The sequence below is a fragment of the Benincasa hispida genome, chromosome 10, assembly GCF_027475165.1.
Source record: "Benincasa hispida cultivar pf3 chromosome 10, pf3_genome.v1.1, whole genome shotgun sequence".
Taxonomy (NCBI): Eukaryota; Viridiplantae; Streptophyta; class Magnoliopsida; order Cucurbitales; family Cucurbitaceae; genus Benincasa; species Benincasa hispida.
The window spans coordinates 2,906,234-2,925,454 of NC_143487.1; the positions used below are offsets into that span (position 1 = coordinate 2,906,234).

Below are 19,221 nucleotides of genomic sequence, written 5' to 3' on the forward strand. Positions count from 1 at the left end.
GGAAGAAGTAGAACATCATTTCAAAGAAATGGCAACATAATATAGCTAATGTTAACATTTTCTTCATCTAAATGATGCACAATCCACATTAGATCAAGATTAAACTACAACACCACGGATTGTGGGTCCCTTTTCATTATTACAATTTGATATATTTGTAAGATAGAAAAATTAACATGGATGAAAAATACTTCAAACTTAACTAAGTGTTGCAATGGTGACCATGTACTTAAAAAGTGTAAGAACTTTAACCCTTTAATAAAGTATCATCCTTAATACCATAAAAAAGTTATCTCCTATGCATTTAATGAATTATAAAACGATGTACAATATGAATTTATAAAATTTAATAGAAAAATATAATTTATTACTATTTTAAATTTATGAATTTTTACAAAATTAGTACATTAGTGTTAAACTTATTTTGTGCAGCTTTTTAATTAAAACTAAGGAATTGTGACGATCTTTACATTAAAAAAAAAGAATTAATAGGTGAATTAACAAACCATAATTAAAGTAGAAGGATAAACCAACTTGAAGATGATAGTTTGTATTTTATCGGCAATTACACTCAATTAGAAAATTTCTTAATTATTTGATTATAACATATCTTTTTTAGTTCAACAATTGAAATATTCAATTTTGTAGTAATTATAACTTATATGTTTTTTCCTTTTACAAATAAGTGGGTATTAACGTTTGAATTCCGCACGTAGTGTGATGATCAATTAACAGCTACCCATGGTCAATTTGACCATGACATAAATTAAGAATCAAAATTAAAGTGGAGTTATTTAAAATGTTTATTTATCATGATCCAAGGGCAAAATTCGTAAATAGAGACCTGATAGGAGGGGGAATTCGTAATTTGAGTAGTGGGTGGGGGTTAATGGCCTATCCCTCAATAGCATGGAGCCCCAAAATCTCCATTGAAGAAGGAGTCTAGGGTTCGTTCCTCATATTTTCTACGATTCTTCATTTCAAGCTCTCAATTTCGGCAGACTTCTCTAAGTAGTTTCGCTAAATTTTCACAGAGAGCATCTTTGGTACTCTCTTGCTCCTTATTTCATCGTTTATGTCTTTCTTCAATCTATCTTTTTGTCTACTCTTCTCATGCGCTACTGTTTTCTTTCTTTCTTTCTTTCTTTCTTCTTTTGTTTACATTTTCATTTGCAACTCGCCGTCTTTTTCTGCGGTTCGCGTTGTTTGAAGTCACAACCTGCACCTTTCTGTTCTATACCCTGCATTTTATGGAACCTAGTCGGGTGGAATATTATTGGAATACTTATTCAAGTAATGTTAAATTTGGGGTTACAATTCAATGGAGAATGGGTTTTATTTTATCAAAGGATTTTGAAACTCAAAATCAGTTTTTATAAGAATGCTCTTGCCATACTCTTAGGAGAAGCGAAAGAAAATCATCCGAGGAATTACTGGGGCTTTAGCTTGGATTAGTATCCAACTGTTTCATATCTGAGACTTTGAAAATTTAACTTTTCAAGTAGAGATTGTATCAGACGGTAGGTGGTAATCTGCCTGTCTTCATGAGGTTTGATACAATATATTGTATGTTAGATGTAAGACACTAGTGTTCCAAATTGGCATTTGTAGGCTTTGACTCTTTTCTCAATTTGGGTAATTTCAGCTCTTCAAACCATGATATTTTGATTTTTGTAACTAATGTATTCCAAACTTGTTTAATTGGTAATGGGTGGGAAGTCTGGATTCTATGTACTTTAAACCATAAATAAACATATCAAGCAAATTACTTCGCCATGGGTGAATCCTTTTCGTCCATGCGTTGGCTAATAAAAAGTATTTTCAAAATAAAAAAAAAGGGTCCTTGGCTGATAAGCATTTTAACACAGAGAAAGTATAATACCATTTTTCCCTCCCATATAAATGAAGGAAAAAGGAACTATACCCATGGTTGGGCAGATGTCAAATTTCTGTCCATGGAACACAAATTCCAACGTGGTTTACAATGCACCCATGGCAAGTCTGTGTTATGAAATGGCCTAAGTCTGTGTCACAAAGTTTGTTATAACTTAATTGTATTTGTTATAACGTCTATGTAAAATATTTTAAGCGTGTCCAGTGCCCAAATTTTATTGGCACAACACACCCTTTGCTCATAGGCGTTGGGGGAGGGTATTCATAGGTTTCTTTTTTCTTTATGAAGGTCAGTTTTCATTGAGGAAAAGGGAGGGTTTGTGTAGGTTGGATGCCTAGACAATCCATGAGGCGTTCTATCCCTTTAATCGCCGACAATCAACTGGGAGGAGAATTAACATTGTGAATAAATGCTTCCAATTGTGTTTTCTGGAAAACTTTAAGGTTGTTTCATCTGAAATGATCACTGATTTTAGATGCATGCTTATTTTCTATCTTTTTTAGTTTTTACCAACTCATCTTACTCTGTTCAAGTAAGATGGTTTGTTTTTCAAAGAAACTTATGTGTTGCTTGTAAGATAAAGCTGAATGAGGAGTCTTTGTATCTGATGTTATTTACTGATTGTTATGATGGCTTGGACGATGATTCCCTCATCTGAGCATAGTTTCTTTATTCTTTGCAGGGGTACACAGATTGGTATGTTGTTTGGAACTGGTATATGTTTTTGTGAGATGGACAAAATTGATTCTCCATTTGTAGCAGCAGTCTCATTCCTTTTTTGTCTAAACCTTTTGTATCAAAATAGTTCCATTGGATCTCATATGCTACTTTGTGTGGCATGGTTATGTCCTTGCATTAAAGTAAAGCATTCAATTGTCTCCATAATTTATTCTGCTGTCATTAACATTAGTTTCGTGAGATATTCAGAAAATGATACCCCTTGAAAAAAGATGTAGAAAGCTAATTTGTCAAAAGAATTTTTTTGGTATTGCAATCATTCTGATTTCAAGACATTCATATCTTTATGTTGTTTTGCACCACCTCCGTAATTCTCATTGTAGTCACTGAGAGACTCATTAATCGGTCTCTTTCATGCTACTTGTGTTATAAACATTAGCCCTCTAGAAAAAAAAGTCTTTCACATTTCAATCCCCTTGAGTCTATTCTCATGACAACTTTTCATTTCAGCTTCATATTTTTCTTCTCCATTTGGCCTTTCTTTTTGTTTCCTCCTCTCAGTAATTTTTTAATATCTCCCCATGAATTCTTCTGGCCTCTGTGCCTCCTTCACAGTTACTTGCAAGCTTGTTTAATTAAATAAGATGCCAAGGGGAAAGGGAAATGCTTCATCTACTGCTAGACCAGTTGAACCTGAAAAGCAGAATGAACCTGAAAAGCCAGGTGACTCTGATGAGAGGGTAGATCTTGAAGTTGATAATGATCCCGAGGAGGTAATGGAAGAAGATGTTGAGTACGAAGAAGTAGAAGAGGAGGAGGAGGTGGAAGAAATAGAAGAAGTTGAGGAGGAGGAGGAAGAGGAGGAGGAAGAGGAGGAAGGTGAGGAAGAAGATGTTGAAGAAGTGGAGGATGATGGAACTAACGAGAATGGAATTAATGCCCAAAATGAAATAAGTAATGATGAGGATGAAAAGAAAAAACATGCTGAGCTTCTCGCCCTACCTCCTCATGGTTCTGAAGTATATGTTGGTGGTATTCCTCAAGATTCTTCTGAAGAGGATTTGAGGAGTTTTTGTGAATCCATAGGAGAAGTTACAGAGGTAAGCTCGGTTATATTTATTCTATATCCAGATTATGGGCTTTTCACAGGGAATAATAGCATTTTGTTTCAAGCAGGTTCGCATTATGAGAAGTAAAGAATCAAATGAGAATAAGGGTTTTGCATTTGTTACCTACAGAAGTGTAGAGTTGGCTTCTAAAGCAATCGATGAGCTGAATAACACTGAATTCAAGGTTTTCTTTTTTACTTCTGTTTGTAGTCCGCACATCAATAAGTTGATAGATTAAGTGCAAAGTGGGAAGCTAATGTTGAAATATTGTAAATCCTTTGATTTTTTTGGAATCTCTCGTGCCTTTTCTTCCCATTATCATTTTTTGGTATATTTATCACCTGTTTCTTTGTGCTTATGCATGTGACATAGGGTAAGAAGATTAAATGTTCATCATCTCAAGCAAAGCACCGGTTGTTCATCGGTAATGTTCCCAGGAGCTGGGGTGAGGAAGATCTTAGGAAGGTCGTGACAGACATTGGACCTGGAGTTACTGCTGTGGAACTAGTAAAGGTTAGCATGACATGATTTTCATGTTCGATCTTCCTACATCCGTACTACATTATGTTCTTGTTCCATAATTATTGTACTACTCTTCTCTTTCCAAAGACTTAATAAGATTGTCGTACATAAACTACCGTCCAGTTTCTTAATTTGATGTTGCACAATTTTTGGTTGCAGGATATGAAGAATACTAGCAATAACAGGGGTTTTGCTTTTATTGACTATTATAATCATTCATGTGCTGAGTACTCAAGGCAGAAGATGATGAACCCAAAATTTAAGCTAGATGATAATGCTCCAACTGTTAGCTGGGCAGACCCTAAAAATGCCGATTCATCTGCTGCTTCACAGGTATTGCTTGAGGAATTTCATGTAAAATAGTAGCAAATGAATTTCATGTAATTATTTATAAACTCCTAATGAGTATGAACTATCAAATACACGTATATTTGTTCAGGATTTCATTATTTGTGACAACTCTTATCTATATATGTAAATTTATCGACAAACAAAAGCCAAATGGTCAACTTAATAATTTCATTTTATATAGATTTTCTGATCTAACAACTAATTAGGGTCATTAAGGTAGTTGTCTCAATTTTTTTCCCTGATAAACAAAAAAACTAATGTAAAATTTGTGTGACATGTCATAACTAGTCCTTTGCACCTTATAGTTTGTTTTTCTATCTATGGCCTTTAGTTGATTATTGACTGAAGATGGCCCCTCCCTTTGCACCTTAAAGTTGGTTTTTCTATCTATGGCCTTTAGTTGATTATTGACTGAAGATGGGCCTTGTTAAGTTTTGTTATATTTAACTTCAGACTTTATCTTTGAGTGGTCTGTTCTCAATAATAGATTTTTTCCTATCTTTTTTATTAAAACAGGTGAAGGCTGTTTATGTCAAGAATCTGCCAAAGAATGTAACACAGGAGCAGTTGAAAAAGCTATTTGACCATCATGGGAAAATTACAAAAGTGGTTTTACCTCCTGCAAAGTCTGGACAAGAGAAGAATAGAATTGGTTTTGTGCATTTTTCAGAAAGGTCCAGTGCTATGAAGGCTTTAAAAAATACTGAAAAATATGAATTGGATGGTGATCATTTCTCCAGAAGCTCTTCTAAAATTTTTCATTTTTCCCATCACCAAAGTGAGGCTGGTCTTTGATATCCATTTTTTTATGCTTATATATTAGGTCAAGTTTTGGAGTGTTCTCTTGCAAAGCCACAGGCGGATCAGAAGTCTGGAGGATCGAATAGCCAGAAGTCTGGATTGCTTCCTAACTATCCACCTCGTGTTGGATATGGTTTTGTTGGCGGTGCTTATGGTGGTGTAAATGCAGGATATGGTGCTTCTGGTTTTGGTCAGGTAAAATGTTTGTGCATTTGTTTGTCTTCTTCATGGGTTCTGAATTGGTATGCTGACGTCTTGATAAGATCAACCTAGTCATCTCCTTCCCTTCGTCTAGAGAAGTGGCTAGTTGGCAAAGAGTATATTTATAATTTGGAGGAGCTTATAAGAAATCAGTCGTTTTGTGAATGTTACTTGCTAATGCAAGGATACAATACGGCACTGGATTTTGTCCTTCTAGTTCATTGGGAGAAACCAATTGATGTTCTTTAGATTGTTCCAACTGAATTTTGTGGCTTCCTTTTAATTCGTTGGCTTTAGAGATTTTTTTCCCCCTCTTCCGTAAGAGATTTGGAAATAAAAAATACCTCAACCTGATGACTATTAATCGACTTGGTAACTTATCCTCAGCTTAAATTAGACTGATTTGGCTGTTGCATTTACTTCTGTGCCTTGGACGTATGATTTAAAGCACCTTTTACTTTTAGAATTAGAAATGAAAAATCTGATTGAATTGCATTTGAGCTGCAGCCTTTGATATATGGAAGAGGACCAACTCCTGCTGGCATGGCAATGATGCCAATGTTGCTACCTGATGGACGGATTGGCTATGTCTTGTAAGCTCATACATCTTTTTCTTCACTTTCTACCTATATTATACCTGTATAATAATCTGATTGTAGTGGAATATTCTTTTATTTGTTTTACTCCTGGGATTTTTTTTTGTAAGTATAGGTTTGGCTTGAAATGGAATGATATAAATCCTATTAAAAGAAGTCCTCTTATGAAGTTTTGCCGTTTTCTTTTGAAGCTTCTGTCCACTTCATTTCTCTAGTTGAGGCTATCTACCATCCATATCTTTAGAGTAAATTGCTGCATCTAATAGTTTAGCTTCTGCCTGATGGCTTATGCCGAAAGCTCTATATCTCCTTGCAGGCAACAACCAGGATCACAAATGCTTACTCCTCCACCACATCCAAGAAGTGGTGGTGGCGGTGGAGGTGGTGGTGGTGGCGGAAGTGGCAGTAAGAGTGGCGGCAGTTCTAGTAGGGGGAGACATTCACATGACGGTGGCCATGGTGGCCATGGAGGCCATGGTCGCAGGTATCGCCCATATTAGTTCTTGACGTTGAATGTGAACGAACAGGAAGGTTTCAGCCGGAGGCCCCCCTCCCTCCACCTAACATCGTGATGATAGATTCTTCTTCAGTATTGATAAAGTGGAGCTAGCTAATTTATGGGTTTGTAATGTGTTTGTTAGTTTTTATCAATACTTAGGTTACAGTTCAAATTAATTAATGTGTTTTGCCTTTGGTTTTGTTCTTTTTCCATCCCACTTTTAGACCAGAAATACGTTTATTCTGTGGTAAAATGATATCAAATTTGAAAATGAGTTTGGCTTACGTGGTAATAATCCCATCGGTGCTAAAAAAAAAGCTACGTTGAACTGAGAAAAGGGCGGGGCGTTTGGCCTAACGAGCCTGGAGTTAACTTGATGGAAGAAGTTCGTGGGTTCTACTATTAAAGAGATATCAATAATTCTTCCTATTGTTTCAATGGGCTAACTTTTTGGAGTTCACTATTCTATTTATTGTCTCAGATGTTTCTTGTGAAGGAACCTCTGAAGCAGAAACGTGAGGATAGATTCCAATTTTAATTTTAAACAGAATGTAAATTACAGTCATAAAATTATATAGAAAAAGAAAATTTACGGCATGTCACAACATAACAATAGAAAAGGAAATTAGAGAGTTTCAAGAAATTTATACCTTTGAAGATTTTTTTTTCACATGATTCTTTTTCTAAAACAGTTACGATCAAAATTGATTTTCAAATTGTTACGCCCACCATTTGTGGGCTTCGTAACTTTTGGAGAGTGGAAGGAAGAGGAGTGGAGAGATTTAGCAGAGAAATTTTGTAGAGATCATAGAGAGCTTTATAAAGAAGGAACTTTGAAGAAAATCATCCTTCTACTTCACTACATGAGAGTTGAGAGAGAATTAAGAAGAGGGAAATCATTTCCTCTCTTTATTTCAAAATTAAAATTAATTTTTTTAAATTTAATATGAATATATATATATATACATACTATGTATAACATATAATTTATAGTTTTAATTATCTCATTAATGGCATTTAATATAAATCTCATTTATATTAAATTTAATTATATGAATCAAATTCATATAATTAATATTTGAATTATATTCAAATATTTATTCTCTCAAATAAATTTTATACTAATATATCAAATATATTATAGTAATTATATATTATTAAATTAAACTAAATTGATTATATTACATATAATTAATTTTCTCAATTAATTTGAGCAATTTAAATTAATCCAAAATTGATTCTTATTAAATCCATGTTGAGCTACGGAGTGGACCTCATGAATTTGTAGTTTGAAGCTCAAATGGTACTTGAATAATTAATTAAACTTTTAATTAAATTATTCAATATCCATTAATTGTTGGACACTCCAATAAAGACTGACAACGGCACTCTTCGCACTATATAAATATTTATGTGTCAATTGGATATAACCAGTCAACAATGCGATGATCTTTCACAAAATATAAGTATAGTTGTCAATCAGACGAATTTCCAGAATAGTAGGCATATTGAGTCAGGGATCTAACCACTCTCATCCATGTAAATCAAAAGACCGCCTTCATAGGCTCTTCACAACTCACTCAGAATTCAGGTTGTCACCTATGGTCATCTCGGTGAAATGTAAGTCTACTATTAATGGCGTTACATAAAGAGAATAGTCATTTCGTGATCCGGTCTTATACAAACTCTTTGTATAGAATACCTCAACTCACATGTCTCCACATGAATGATCAGGATCTACAAAACAGTCTACAAAATAGGCTGTATCCGTAGTGTTATCAGGATCCATCTACTATAGACCGTTTTATCATTTAAATATGATCCATCTGTATGTCTTTACATACATGTTTAAATTATATAAAATAACTTAGGATTTCATTTTATTAGATTGAGTAAATACTTATAAAATTACAATTATTTTATTAATAACAATTGATTTGTACAATATTTACAAACTACGAGAATACGATTTATGACATCAATCCTAACACCTTGGACAGGTAAAGCTAAATATATTTAATTATATGCATGTAATAAGATAACTTTCAAAATTAATTTTAATCAACTGAGATAATATTATTGAAGGTAATTATTGAAATGATCCGTTTCGACTATGAAAAGTGTTAACTAACTTTTGAAACTAAATTGGATTTTTTTTTTTTTGGTTAACTTCATGAATGAAAAAGTTTTTATACGTATGGATTGCTTCAAGTGAAAAATCTAAACAAATGCTTGTCATTGAGGGCATAAAGTTGAAATTGTGAAAAAGAAAAATAAATTGGAACTGAAAGGAGGAAAGACGACAACAGATATGATTTATACCATAATCCCAAATTTGTTCGTACATTAAGTTTCAGACTGAATTTTGTGATAAACACGAAAAGAGAACAATCTCAAACTTTAAATCAAAATCAACTCCATACTTCGGATTATTTTGACAATTTAACCTATTATTACATATGTAACTACCCAATAAAACAACAAAGATTAAAATCAAAATGTTAATATCTCATTCCGTCGGTGAAATAGAAAAATTCCATGATCCGCAAGTTCACAATAGCATGCGTACTAAACATTTTCTGGATTTCAAGTAATGAACAAAAGAAGGATAGAGAAATGTCCTTAATGTCTTTGCTTGACAACATAACAAAAAGAAATGCAGTAAGCAAATGAACTAACAAGGTCTTGGGGGGAACTCTCTGACTACCATGTCGACAAATAGATACAGAACTTGCTAAAAGGTGCAGCTGCCCTTCACAATATACAACCTAAATAAATCTTCCTTTCTAGAAGATTTGTAAACCATCGCAAAATCAGTTCTTTGTATTTTGAAAGTAAACAACGTACAAGTGTGGTAGAATAACCTCATTTTGAGTACCTTATTAGTGAAACAGATCATGTTTCTCAGTCATCACTAGCGCCATTTTCATCTTCGTTTCCGTCTTCGTCATTATCATCATTTCCAACCCCATCTACGCTTTCTCCATCTGTACCTTCAACTGTTGGCTCTTCTATCTTCCTCTTCTTTTTCACTTCTTTTTCTCTGGATGCAGCTGCCTTCTTTCCGGCATTCTTGCGTCTGAATTCTATGTTCAGCCAAGTAAAGGTTGCATAATGAATAAAATCATTATAAAGGTTCAGCTAGCTTATCTTAATACTAATCTTAGATAAGTATGAACATGAATTTGGCGACCATGAGATAGAAAATCACAGCCGATGGAGATTAATATTGCTTTCTGCATACAATTTAATATCACATTTCTTTTCCATTAAACAAGCACAGCAATCGTTCAGATTTCAAATGAAATAGCTTTGACATTATAAGACATACTATCACATGACCAATTACCCTCTCTCACCTAATAATAAAGCAAGCAACAATGACAACACAATGCAAATCAAGGGAACGAATAACAAAAGTATCCACACATTGAACTTGTATTGCAGGATTAAGAATTTATGAATTTTTCTACATATGCATTAAGAAAGCATCTCTCCATCAAAGAATGTAAAGTGTGATCAGACTCAATATCAATCCTCATATATCCAACTACAAATGAAATTAGAAATAGTTTAAGTAGGTTGTGAAATACCACTATTCATGAATTCAATAAACAAGACCTCGTTTTACACCCCATCAAACAGAAATTCTTGCTCACTTTCTCTAAGTACGTACTTCTAAAAGAAATCCAGAAAGTAAATCCCCAACTCTTACTCATCGCTATATAGCAAAGCTTACAAAACTCAATTTCTCAATAGCATTTGTGGATCCAAGTAAATAAAATGACATCAAACCAAAACTTCCAAGGATTCATATGCACTTGAGGATTAATTTTGTAGGAGCTTATTCAAGCTAATAAAATCATACAATCCTTCAATAAAATGCATGCATGAGTTCTTTGAGCTCTACTCCAGCTCTCTCAGAATCGAATTTCAATCAAGTAAAACTAAGTAAGGGAATTGAGATGAATTTCATGCAGCCTTCTTATATTACATTCGTAATTCAACTACAGAAACTAACGGCAGAGTCATTCAGACTTACATTGAATATTCATTTGCTATCCACTTTTCACATTGAAAAACGTCTGTCCTTATTAGTTATTCCTATCACAGTGCCAAATTCACTCATCTTGTATGTTTGAACTGATGAGGATTGGTCTTATAATGTTAACGTCCTCTTTGCATATGGCTTCATTTAACCGTGCAATATCTCACACTACTGATGTGCTCACTGAAATTCATCTAAAGTAGAGATTGAACGTCTAGCAATACAAGGCATTTTAGGCAGGGAAATCACGCAAGCGCATAAAGACTAGATCATGCTACCATTAACATAGTAAAATACGGGTACACAGAAAACTTCATTGCTAATAAGATTCACGTGTTTAACTATTGCGCAACTATAAAGCAGGTCGAAGAGAAGTTTTATACCATCCTTTTGAACAATGTCTAGCAAATGAAAACTATCAGAACATAGTTCTCCAATTAAGCGTGCAATTTCAGGCTCCAATGAGAAATGGTTTTTTTTCTTAGAAAAAATGTAAACACAGCGGTGGAAAGCTTACTCACCATTGAGGGAGGCCTTAAGAGGCCTAACCAATTCGGGAAATTCCATATCTTCTAAAGCTTTCAATACATCTTCCGCCTTAATCGTCTGCCTCTTTGATTCCTTGCATATATCATTCGACCTGCTTAGGAATCTACCAGTTAATACGAACGCAAGAATTAACTAATACATAACAACATTTTCATAAACGCTAACGGCATAACAACAATAGATTTATCGCTTTAATCTGTTTCGCTTTCGTTTTAAAGGTACACAGCAGAGAAACAACGAGCCCTAATTTCGAACATCATAGTGGCTAGAATTTCATTAGGGCAGATTGCGGAGCTTACGTAGCGGAGAGGTAATGGATGAAGATTCGAGCGCTTTCACAAAAGGCAAGAAGCGAGTCTTTGTTGACGGAGATGTCCTGGTCCCGAGAGCACTGAGAGAGCTTCTCTTTGACCACTCGGCGAACTATAGTCTTTGGAAGCTCTTCAATGGCGGCACCTATTTTTTTCTCCATCTTTCTCTACTCCCTTAACGATGCGTGTATTCTTCTTCTTCTATGGTTCTTCTTCGGCGTAAAAAGTGCCAGCGGCCTGCTCGAATCTGTTTCCCGCCATTAGTATCGTTCTGGTAGTTTCCGGGTTACGGCGGCCCGATCGCTTTTGTGGGCTTTCCTTTTTCTTGATCTTCTGTTATCTACGTAAACCCGATAGCTTAAAGAAGACGACATGTCGTCCGCGCTCTATTGGATGTTGTTTTAGATGCAAGTGCTTGTGGCGAAAATGGGGGAAAAATTTACAAAATGATCCAAAGACAACAAACTTTTCTACCAATGATATCTTCTTAAAAACTTTTCTACCACTAACCTTTTGCCCATGCGAAATTCTAAAATTATCCCCAGTTTTAAAAAGCCCTTAGACTGTTTGCGTGCCTCTACGAATACTTTACAACGATAGATCCCTTCATTTCCTTATCAAGCATTTCTCTTCGAAGAATTTTCTCTCAAATTTGCTCTTGTTTTCTCTTTGAACTTCAGCTGAGAACTCCTTGCAGGTTTCTCGCCAACCGTCTCTACGCACTTGCCACCGTCATCGTGATTTGAAAGGTATGAGACTCTTCTCCTTGAAGAATGCATGTTGATATTCGAGATTTGACTATCTTTTAGGGTATAATCGCGTATTTGTTTGTAATCGATCGTTGATAGAATACTAAGCAATTGGATAGAGAATACTAAGCGAGTGTTTAGAGAATATTGAGCGAGCGTTTAGATATTACTAAGCAATCAGATAAAGATTACTAAACGATCGAATAGAGAATATTAAGTGATTGTTTAGATATTTATTGTGTGATCGTTTAGGTTTATATCGTGCGATCGTTTAGCTAACTGTTACACGATCATTTAGATATTTATTGTGTAATCGTTTAGGTTTATATTGTGTGATCGTTTAGGTTCATATCGTGCGATCATTTAACTAACTGGTACACGATCGTTTAGATATTTATTGTGTGATCATTTAGGTTTATATTGTGCGATCGTTTAGATATTTGTTATGCGATGCAATCGTTTAGTTTTTGTTATGCGATCGTTTAGGTTTTGTAAACGATCGTTTATATTTTCTAGATGATCGTTTACATTTTTTTGTAATGTACACGATTGTCAGATTGGTAAGATGGTCGTCCTTCTCGAGAAATATTTCCTTGCTACAGTCGCTTGCCAAGTCCACAAAATTGCCCCCATGATTAAGAATAAATTGACAGAAGAACAGATGAGACTGTATAGGAAAACAACCTTTGGTCTACTGTTGGATATAGATATCGTTTAATGGACAACTTTTGCACTAATTTCTGTTAAGGGAGGTAATAGATGCGAACCCATACGTTATATCATTCAACATTCTAAGAAAGAAGGTAACATTCTTCCAAGAAGATTTTAACTTGATAACTGGATTGTGGTCGACCAAGGAAACAGTAGAAAGAGAAACAAGCGGTGAAAGGTTGCGAGAACTCATTCTTGGACCGAAGGGCTCAAATGGAAAGGATAGTTCTTGCAAGGATGTGGAGACCGCATTCAAGAACTTCAATTTTACTAATGACGAAGATGCTATCAAGGTTGCATTGGCATTGTTTATTGAAACGGTGATGATTGGAAAAGACAAAAAACCCAGTTCGATATGAATATATTTGGGATTGTCGATGACCACGAAGTCTTCGTACATTACGACTGGTCTTCTCTCTTTTATTGACATACATTAAATAGCATGAAGACTATCATGCACACGAAGAATGAGGCATATGATTCAAAGAAAGCAAAAAATAATCACCATGCCTCACATTACTGTATAAATGGATTCGTACTTGCTTTCCAGGTATGTACTTTTGTTTCTGATTCACTTTAATATACATTGAACTTGTGTGTTATGTACGTGTAACAAAGTTTCCATATCATAGGTTTGGGCTTACAAAATTTTATGTCAAACTCTTTCTTTAAAAGCATATTGACTTGCCCCAACTCTTCTTTGGAACTTCCAGCCAGCAACATATCATCTACATGAAGGAGTATATAAACTGGATCCTTGAAGTTTTTAGAGTTTGCATACACACACCAATCATAGGAACTTCTCTTGAATCCCATTTTAGATATCACTTCATCAAATCTGTCATACCAACACCTTGGTGACTGCTTGAGCCCATAGATTAACTTATTTAGTAGACACACCAAGTCTTCTTCTCCTTTCTTCATATACCCTTGAGGTTGCTTCATGTAGATAGTTTCATTCAACAATCCATGTAAGAAAGCTGTCTTCCCATCCAATTGGTCTAACTCTAAGTCCTTTTGAACAACTAAGGAGAGAAGTAGCCTACTGGATGTGTGTTTCACCACAGGAGAAAAGACCTCTGTGTAATCAATTCCTTCCTTTTTGTGAACCCCTTTGCAACTAGTCTTGCCTTGAATCTAGACTTTTGTACCCCTGAATTTCTTCTTTGAATTTTTAAATCTACTTACATGAAATAGGTTTGTACCCTTTAGGCAAAGGTACTAGCTTCCAGGTATCATTTAGGTTGAGAGACCTTATTTCATCATTCATTGCCTCAATCCACTGTTTAGCATCAGGGTTGTTTGTTGCTTCCTCAAAACTAGTGGGTTCATTGTTGCTTAATGAATTGCCAGCACTTAAAGTAACATTAGTAAAGTCTGATTCTAGGTATCTTGCAGAGGGCACAATGGTTCTCCTAATTCTATCTCTTGCTAAGGAATAATTTTGTAAATCTATATGTCTCTACTTGTTCACTTGACACAATTTCACTAGTCTCAGTAGTGTCATCACCTTCAGTGTCTAGATTCTGAGAAGAAGAAGAAACTTCTTGATCATTTTGAGGCTCCACCTCAAATCCTGTGCTACTGTTCTTGGACATAGATGTAGATTGTTGCTCGGACATCATAAACATCTCATTTTCTCTGAACACAACATCTCTACTATTAACATATCTTTTCTCAATAGGATGCCATAGTTTATAACCTTTTACTCCAGGTGTAAAGCCTAGAACCATGCATTTGACAGCCTTTGGTTTCAACTTACCTTGGCTTTGATGCACATACCCTACACACCCAAACACCTTCAAGTGTTCTAGCTTGGGAGGCTTTCCTGTCCACCTTCCTTCTTGAGTTTTCAGCTCAGTGGACTGATGTGGACACTTATTTATAATCTAGATCGTGTAAGAAACTGCCTCAACCCAATATTTCTCAGGCAAAAGAGCATTGGATAGCTGACATCTCACTCTTTCAAGCACTATTCTGTTCAATCTTTCAACATCTCTATTTTGTTGAGGTGTATACCTCACTGTTCTATGCCTCACAACTTTTTCCTGCAAAACAAGTTGAACTCTTCTCCACAAAACTTTAAACCATTGTCAGTTCTCAAGTGTTTAATATGTTTAGAGGTTTGCTTTTCAATAAAGGTTTTCCATTCTTTGAATCTCCCAAACACTTCATCTTTGGTTTTTATAAAATAAACCCAACTCTTCCTTGAATAGTCGTCAACAAAAAAAAGAAAGTACCTTGCTCCACTTAGTGAAGAAGAGTATGTTGGCTCCCATAGGTCAGAATGTACATATTCAAGTATCTATTTGGAAGTATGTTGTCCTTTAGGGTAGCCTTGCCTTTTTGTCTTGCCAAGGATGTAATGTTCATAAAACTTCAAGTTGTCTCCAATACCTTTAGGAAGCATCCCTTATTTTGAGAGAACTTGTAGCCCTTTCACACGTCATAGCTCATCTTCTGTGGGTTCTTCATCAGTAGCCATCAAGGCTGAATGTGCCATTTGCACATCTTTAATGACATACAAGCCATTAGCTTTGGTTGCTACCCACACTACTTTTGAGTCTTTAATTATCTCAAATGTACCTCCAACTCCTCTGTATTCACAACCAATGGAGTCAAACATGCCCATTGATAAGAGATTTCTCTTTAATGTAGGAACATGCCTCACATTCCTAATCAACTTCACTGGACCATCTTGCATCTTCAAAGATACAGACCCAATTCCAACAGCCCTGTAGCTATTGTTATTTCCCATGTAGATCAGCCCTCCATCCTACTTCGTGTAGGTATAAAACCACCCTTTAAATGGTGTCATATGGACTCAACAGCCAGAATCTATCACCCAATCTTGAGTCTCTATAGAATTTTGCTCTTCACACTCTTCAGTTGCTGCCAAGGCATCTGAATACACAATGGAATATTCCCCTACAACAGCCTCTGTCCATTTTCCTCCTTTGTTCTATTGGTTTAACTTCCTCTTCAAGGCATAACAATCTTTCTTCATGTGTCCAAATTTGTGGCAAAAATGACACTTGATCTTAGACTTGTCACCACCATTCTACTTTCCCTTTCCATTATTCTTTGTTTTCCCTTTTGAAAACAAACCTTCTCCTCCTTACTGTTCTTTCTTACTCATTTGTAACTTTAGTTCTCTAACTCTTATTGCTGAAATTATTGCTTCTGTAGTGATTCTTTCTCTACCATAAATCATAGATGTTTTGACATCTTTAAATGATTCTGGTAGAGAGTTAAGTAAGATAAATGCTTCATTTTCTTCCCCAATGTTGTCTCCTATTGATCTAAATTCTGATGTCAGTCTCTTGAATTCATTCAAATTATTAGTGAGGGATTTTGTAGCATCCATATTGTATGTGAAAAATATTTCCTTCAAGAAAGCTTTATTAGGCAAGTCTTTGTTGAGATAAATCTCGTTCAATTTGTTCCAGAGATCATAAGCAGTAGGCTGGTCAACTGTCTACCTTAAAACACTATCTATAACATTCAAGACAATAATTCCATAAGCATTTATCTCTATTGTCTCTTTCTCTGCATCTGTGAATGTTTCAGGGTATTTTGCTGAGTCTGTGATGGCCAGAAGTGTCTTCTGCTGTCCCAAAACTGCCTTGATCTTTGCTTTTCATAGTTCAAAGTCTGTCTTTCCATCAAACTTCTCGATTTCATACCTGGTTATATCCATTCTTGAACTTTAAGATTGACTTATCTGATTCGAAGTATGCAAGAATTCAAATCTTGGATCTGTCTTGAGTTGTTTTCCGAGCTCTGATACCACTTGTTGCCACAGATAACTATGATCTACTTGTTTGCAAGCCAAAACTACTCAACATTAACAGTCAAGTCCACTTCAAGACTTAGGGAAGATTGTATGCTTCAAGCTTCAAAACTCTTCAATCATTTACCTGAATGCAACTCAATCGTGTAGACGAAGCTCCAAAGAACTAGACGATAGTTCAATTATGTAAATGATATTAAGAAGCACTAGACGATCATGTAGTCGATAGTTGTGAAGAACTAAACGATCGTATAAATGATAGCTGAGAAACTACTTGATCGTTTAGTTCCTCTTACATCGTTTACACGATCGTTTAGCTCAGCATTGCATCGTCTATATGATCGTCTAGTTCCTCAGCTGTCGTTTATATGATCGTTTAGTTCCTCACAACTATCGTCTAGTGCTTCTTAATATTGTTTACATAATTAAACTATCGTCTAGTTCTTTGGAGCTTCGTCTACACGATTGAGCTACATTCAAGTAAACGATTGAAGAGTTTTGAAGCTTGAAGCATACAATCTTCCCTACGTCTTGAAGTGAACTTGACCGTTAATGTTGAGTAGTTTTGGCCTGCAAATAAGTTAGATCATAGTTATATGGGGCAACATGGTGACATGGCTTTGCGCCTTCTGCATCAGACTTGGCTTGGCGCCTTCCACATCAAACCTAACATCATGACTTGAGCATCTGACTTGACATCATGAAGCCTTCAATCTTAAGTATGATGTAGCATTGGCAAATCCTTTGCACTAGAAATTGAAGAAGCATTGACAAATCCTCTGAACTTGAGCTTGCTGAAACATCGATGAACTCTTGGAAAATAAGTTTGATAAAACATCAACAAATATTCAGACATAAGCTTGATGACGCATCGACGAATCCTTCACACTTGAGCTAGATAAAAGATCAATGAATCCTTTGCATTTAAGTTTGATGAAGAATCGACGAACTCTTCGAATATAAGTTTGATAAAGCATCGACAATTCTTCATACTGGAGCTTGATGAAGCATCAGTGAACTCTTTGAATACAAGTTTGATGAAGCATCGACGAATTCTCTGTACTTGAGCTTGATGAAGCATTGGTGAACTCTTCAAATATAAGTTTGATGAAGCATCAGCGAATTGTCCATACTTGAGCTTGATGAAGCATCGGTGAATCCTCTGCACTTGATTTTGAAGATATGTCATTGAAGCCTCCACACTTGAGCAAGTGAAGCGAAACCAACAATACCATTTTTTGAAGATGAAGCAAAGCCATCCATACTAAACTTGAAGATAAAGTGAAACGGATTTCGATCTTGAACTTTGAAGATGAAATTTCGTTTCAAGTGAGCAAAGCCCCAATGTTGAAGATGAAGTGTCAAAATTTAGGCAACAAATGCCTTGAACTTGAAGTAAGCAATGCCTAACACTTGAAACTTCTTTATTTAAGATAGCGATAACAAGATTGATCTTTTTTTTTTAGTGAAAACCTTTTTTTTATGCATTTTATTTGTGTAGTCTTATGCGAAGTAGTCTATTTCTTCAATTTACTGTATCCCTCTTTACTAGGGATGGACATCTTAAATTTGTTACTCTGCCACTAATTTGTTGGGATGACCCCATTAAGGATGAAAATCTTCAATTTGGAGTTTCATCTTCCCAATGCCATACTTCTTCTCGGGATTCGTATGTACAGATCCTACACCAGCTGCCAACCTCTGGGCAATCCTGTCAAAGACTTTGTCCACCATTTGAGGATCAGCTCTAACTTGAGAGGTACTAGACTCTCCCTCAGATGCAACTTCCTGTACTACTGGTTCTCTAACAGGATCTTGATTCCCTTGTACTATGGGATCTTCAGTAGGGTCACGATCACCTTCCACCATCTGTCGAGTCAGTCTGTCACTTCCTCGAGGCATGCTCCCTATGACATATACATTATTAGGTTCATAACAACATTTACATGCCTCTAGTCTAATGCATGACTCTATTCCCAAAATCTTGTGCTCTGATACCAACTTGTCATACCCCCTCTCAGATTACCCTCTTAATCAGAGAAGGAATGTGAAAACAATAGTTGACAACCCTCTTATGACAACTACTATCCAACTTGATCCTATGGACCTGTGTTCTTAGCATCTATTGACCTGATAGCAGATACATAAAATCTTATAGCAATTCCATAAATAATCTCATCTATCACTTAGCTATATAGGTGCTGTAGGATTGTATCAGCAACAGAGGAAGTACAAGGATCATCTAAGTACTCTAATTCACTAATTTTGGCAAAATATAAAGCATGTTCTTGTAGAAAATAAGTGAGTTTCAAGAAATACCTCTTGTAGAACTTCTTCAAAGCTCCTTCTCCAGCTGCTATCTTCTCCGAATCTGATTGCAGACCACCTCAAGATCTTCCCCACTATTCT

The 19,221-nt window shown here is 35.5% G+C and overlaps 2 protein-coding genes across 5 annotated transcripts; one reads left to right on the plus strand and one right to left on the minus strand.

Annotated features, from left to right (window-relative positions):
- Positions 1–882: 882 nt before the first annotated feature.
- On the plus strand, positions 883–6,922 carry LOC120089345 (RNA-binding (RRM/RBD/RNP motifs) family protein). 3 transcript variants are annotated; one of them, XM_039046778.2, is made up of 10 exons: positions 901–1,046; positions 2,577–2,590; positions 3,188–3,672; positions 3,749–3,865; positions 4,054–4,194; positions 4,363–4,536; positions 5,071–5,278; positions 5,378–5,550; positions 6,064–6,149; positions 6,469–6,922. In XM_039046778.2, the coding sequence occupies exons 3-10, from the start codon at positions 3,217–3,219 to the stop codon at positions 6,650–6,652; spliced, it is 1,539 nt and encodes a 512-aa protein (XP_038902706.1). In that variant the 5' UTR covers positions 901–1,046; positions 2,577–2,590; positions 3,188–3,216; the 3' UTR covers positions 6,653–6,922. The 3 variants fall into 3 exon arrangements, with proteins under 3 accessions (XP_038902708.1, XP_038902706.1, XP_038902707.1); XM_039046779.2 differs by having other exon boundaries at positions 922–1,046; positions 2,577–2,608; XM_039046780.2 differs by lacking the exon at positions 2,577–2,590 and having other exon boundaries at positions 883–1,046.
- Positions 6,923–9,138: 2,216 nt separating this feature from the next.
- On the minus strand, positions 9,139–11,933 carry NF-YB11 (nuclear factor Y, subunit B11). Of its 2 annotated transcripts, XM_039044669.2 has the most exons (4): positions 11,548–11,933; positions 11,221–11,339; positions 9,530–9,737; positions 9,139–9,437 (listed from the first exon to the last, which is right to left on the minus strand). In XM_039044669.2, exons 1-3 carry the CDS (start codon positions 11,718–11,720, stop codon positions 9,556–9,558), a joined length of 474 nt encoding a protein of 157 aa, XP_038900597.2. In that variant the 5' UTR covers positions 11,721–11,933; the 3' UTR covers positions 9,139–9,437; positions 9,530–9,555. The 2 variants fall into 2 exon arrangements, with proteins under 2 accessions (XP_038900597.2, XP_038900596.2); XM_039044668.2 differs by having other exon boundaries at positions 9,139–9,737.
- Between the last annotated feature and the right edge of the window lie 7,288 nt (positions 11,934–19,221).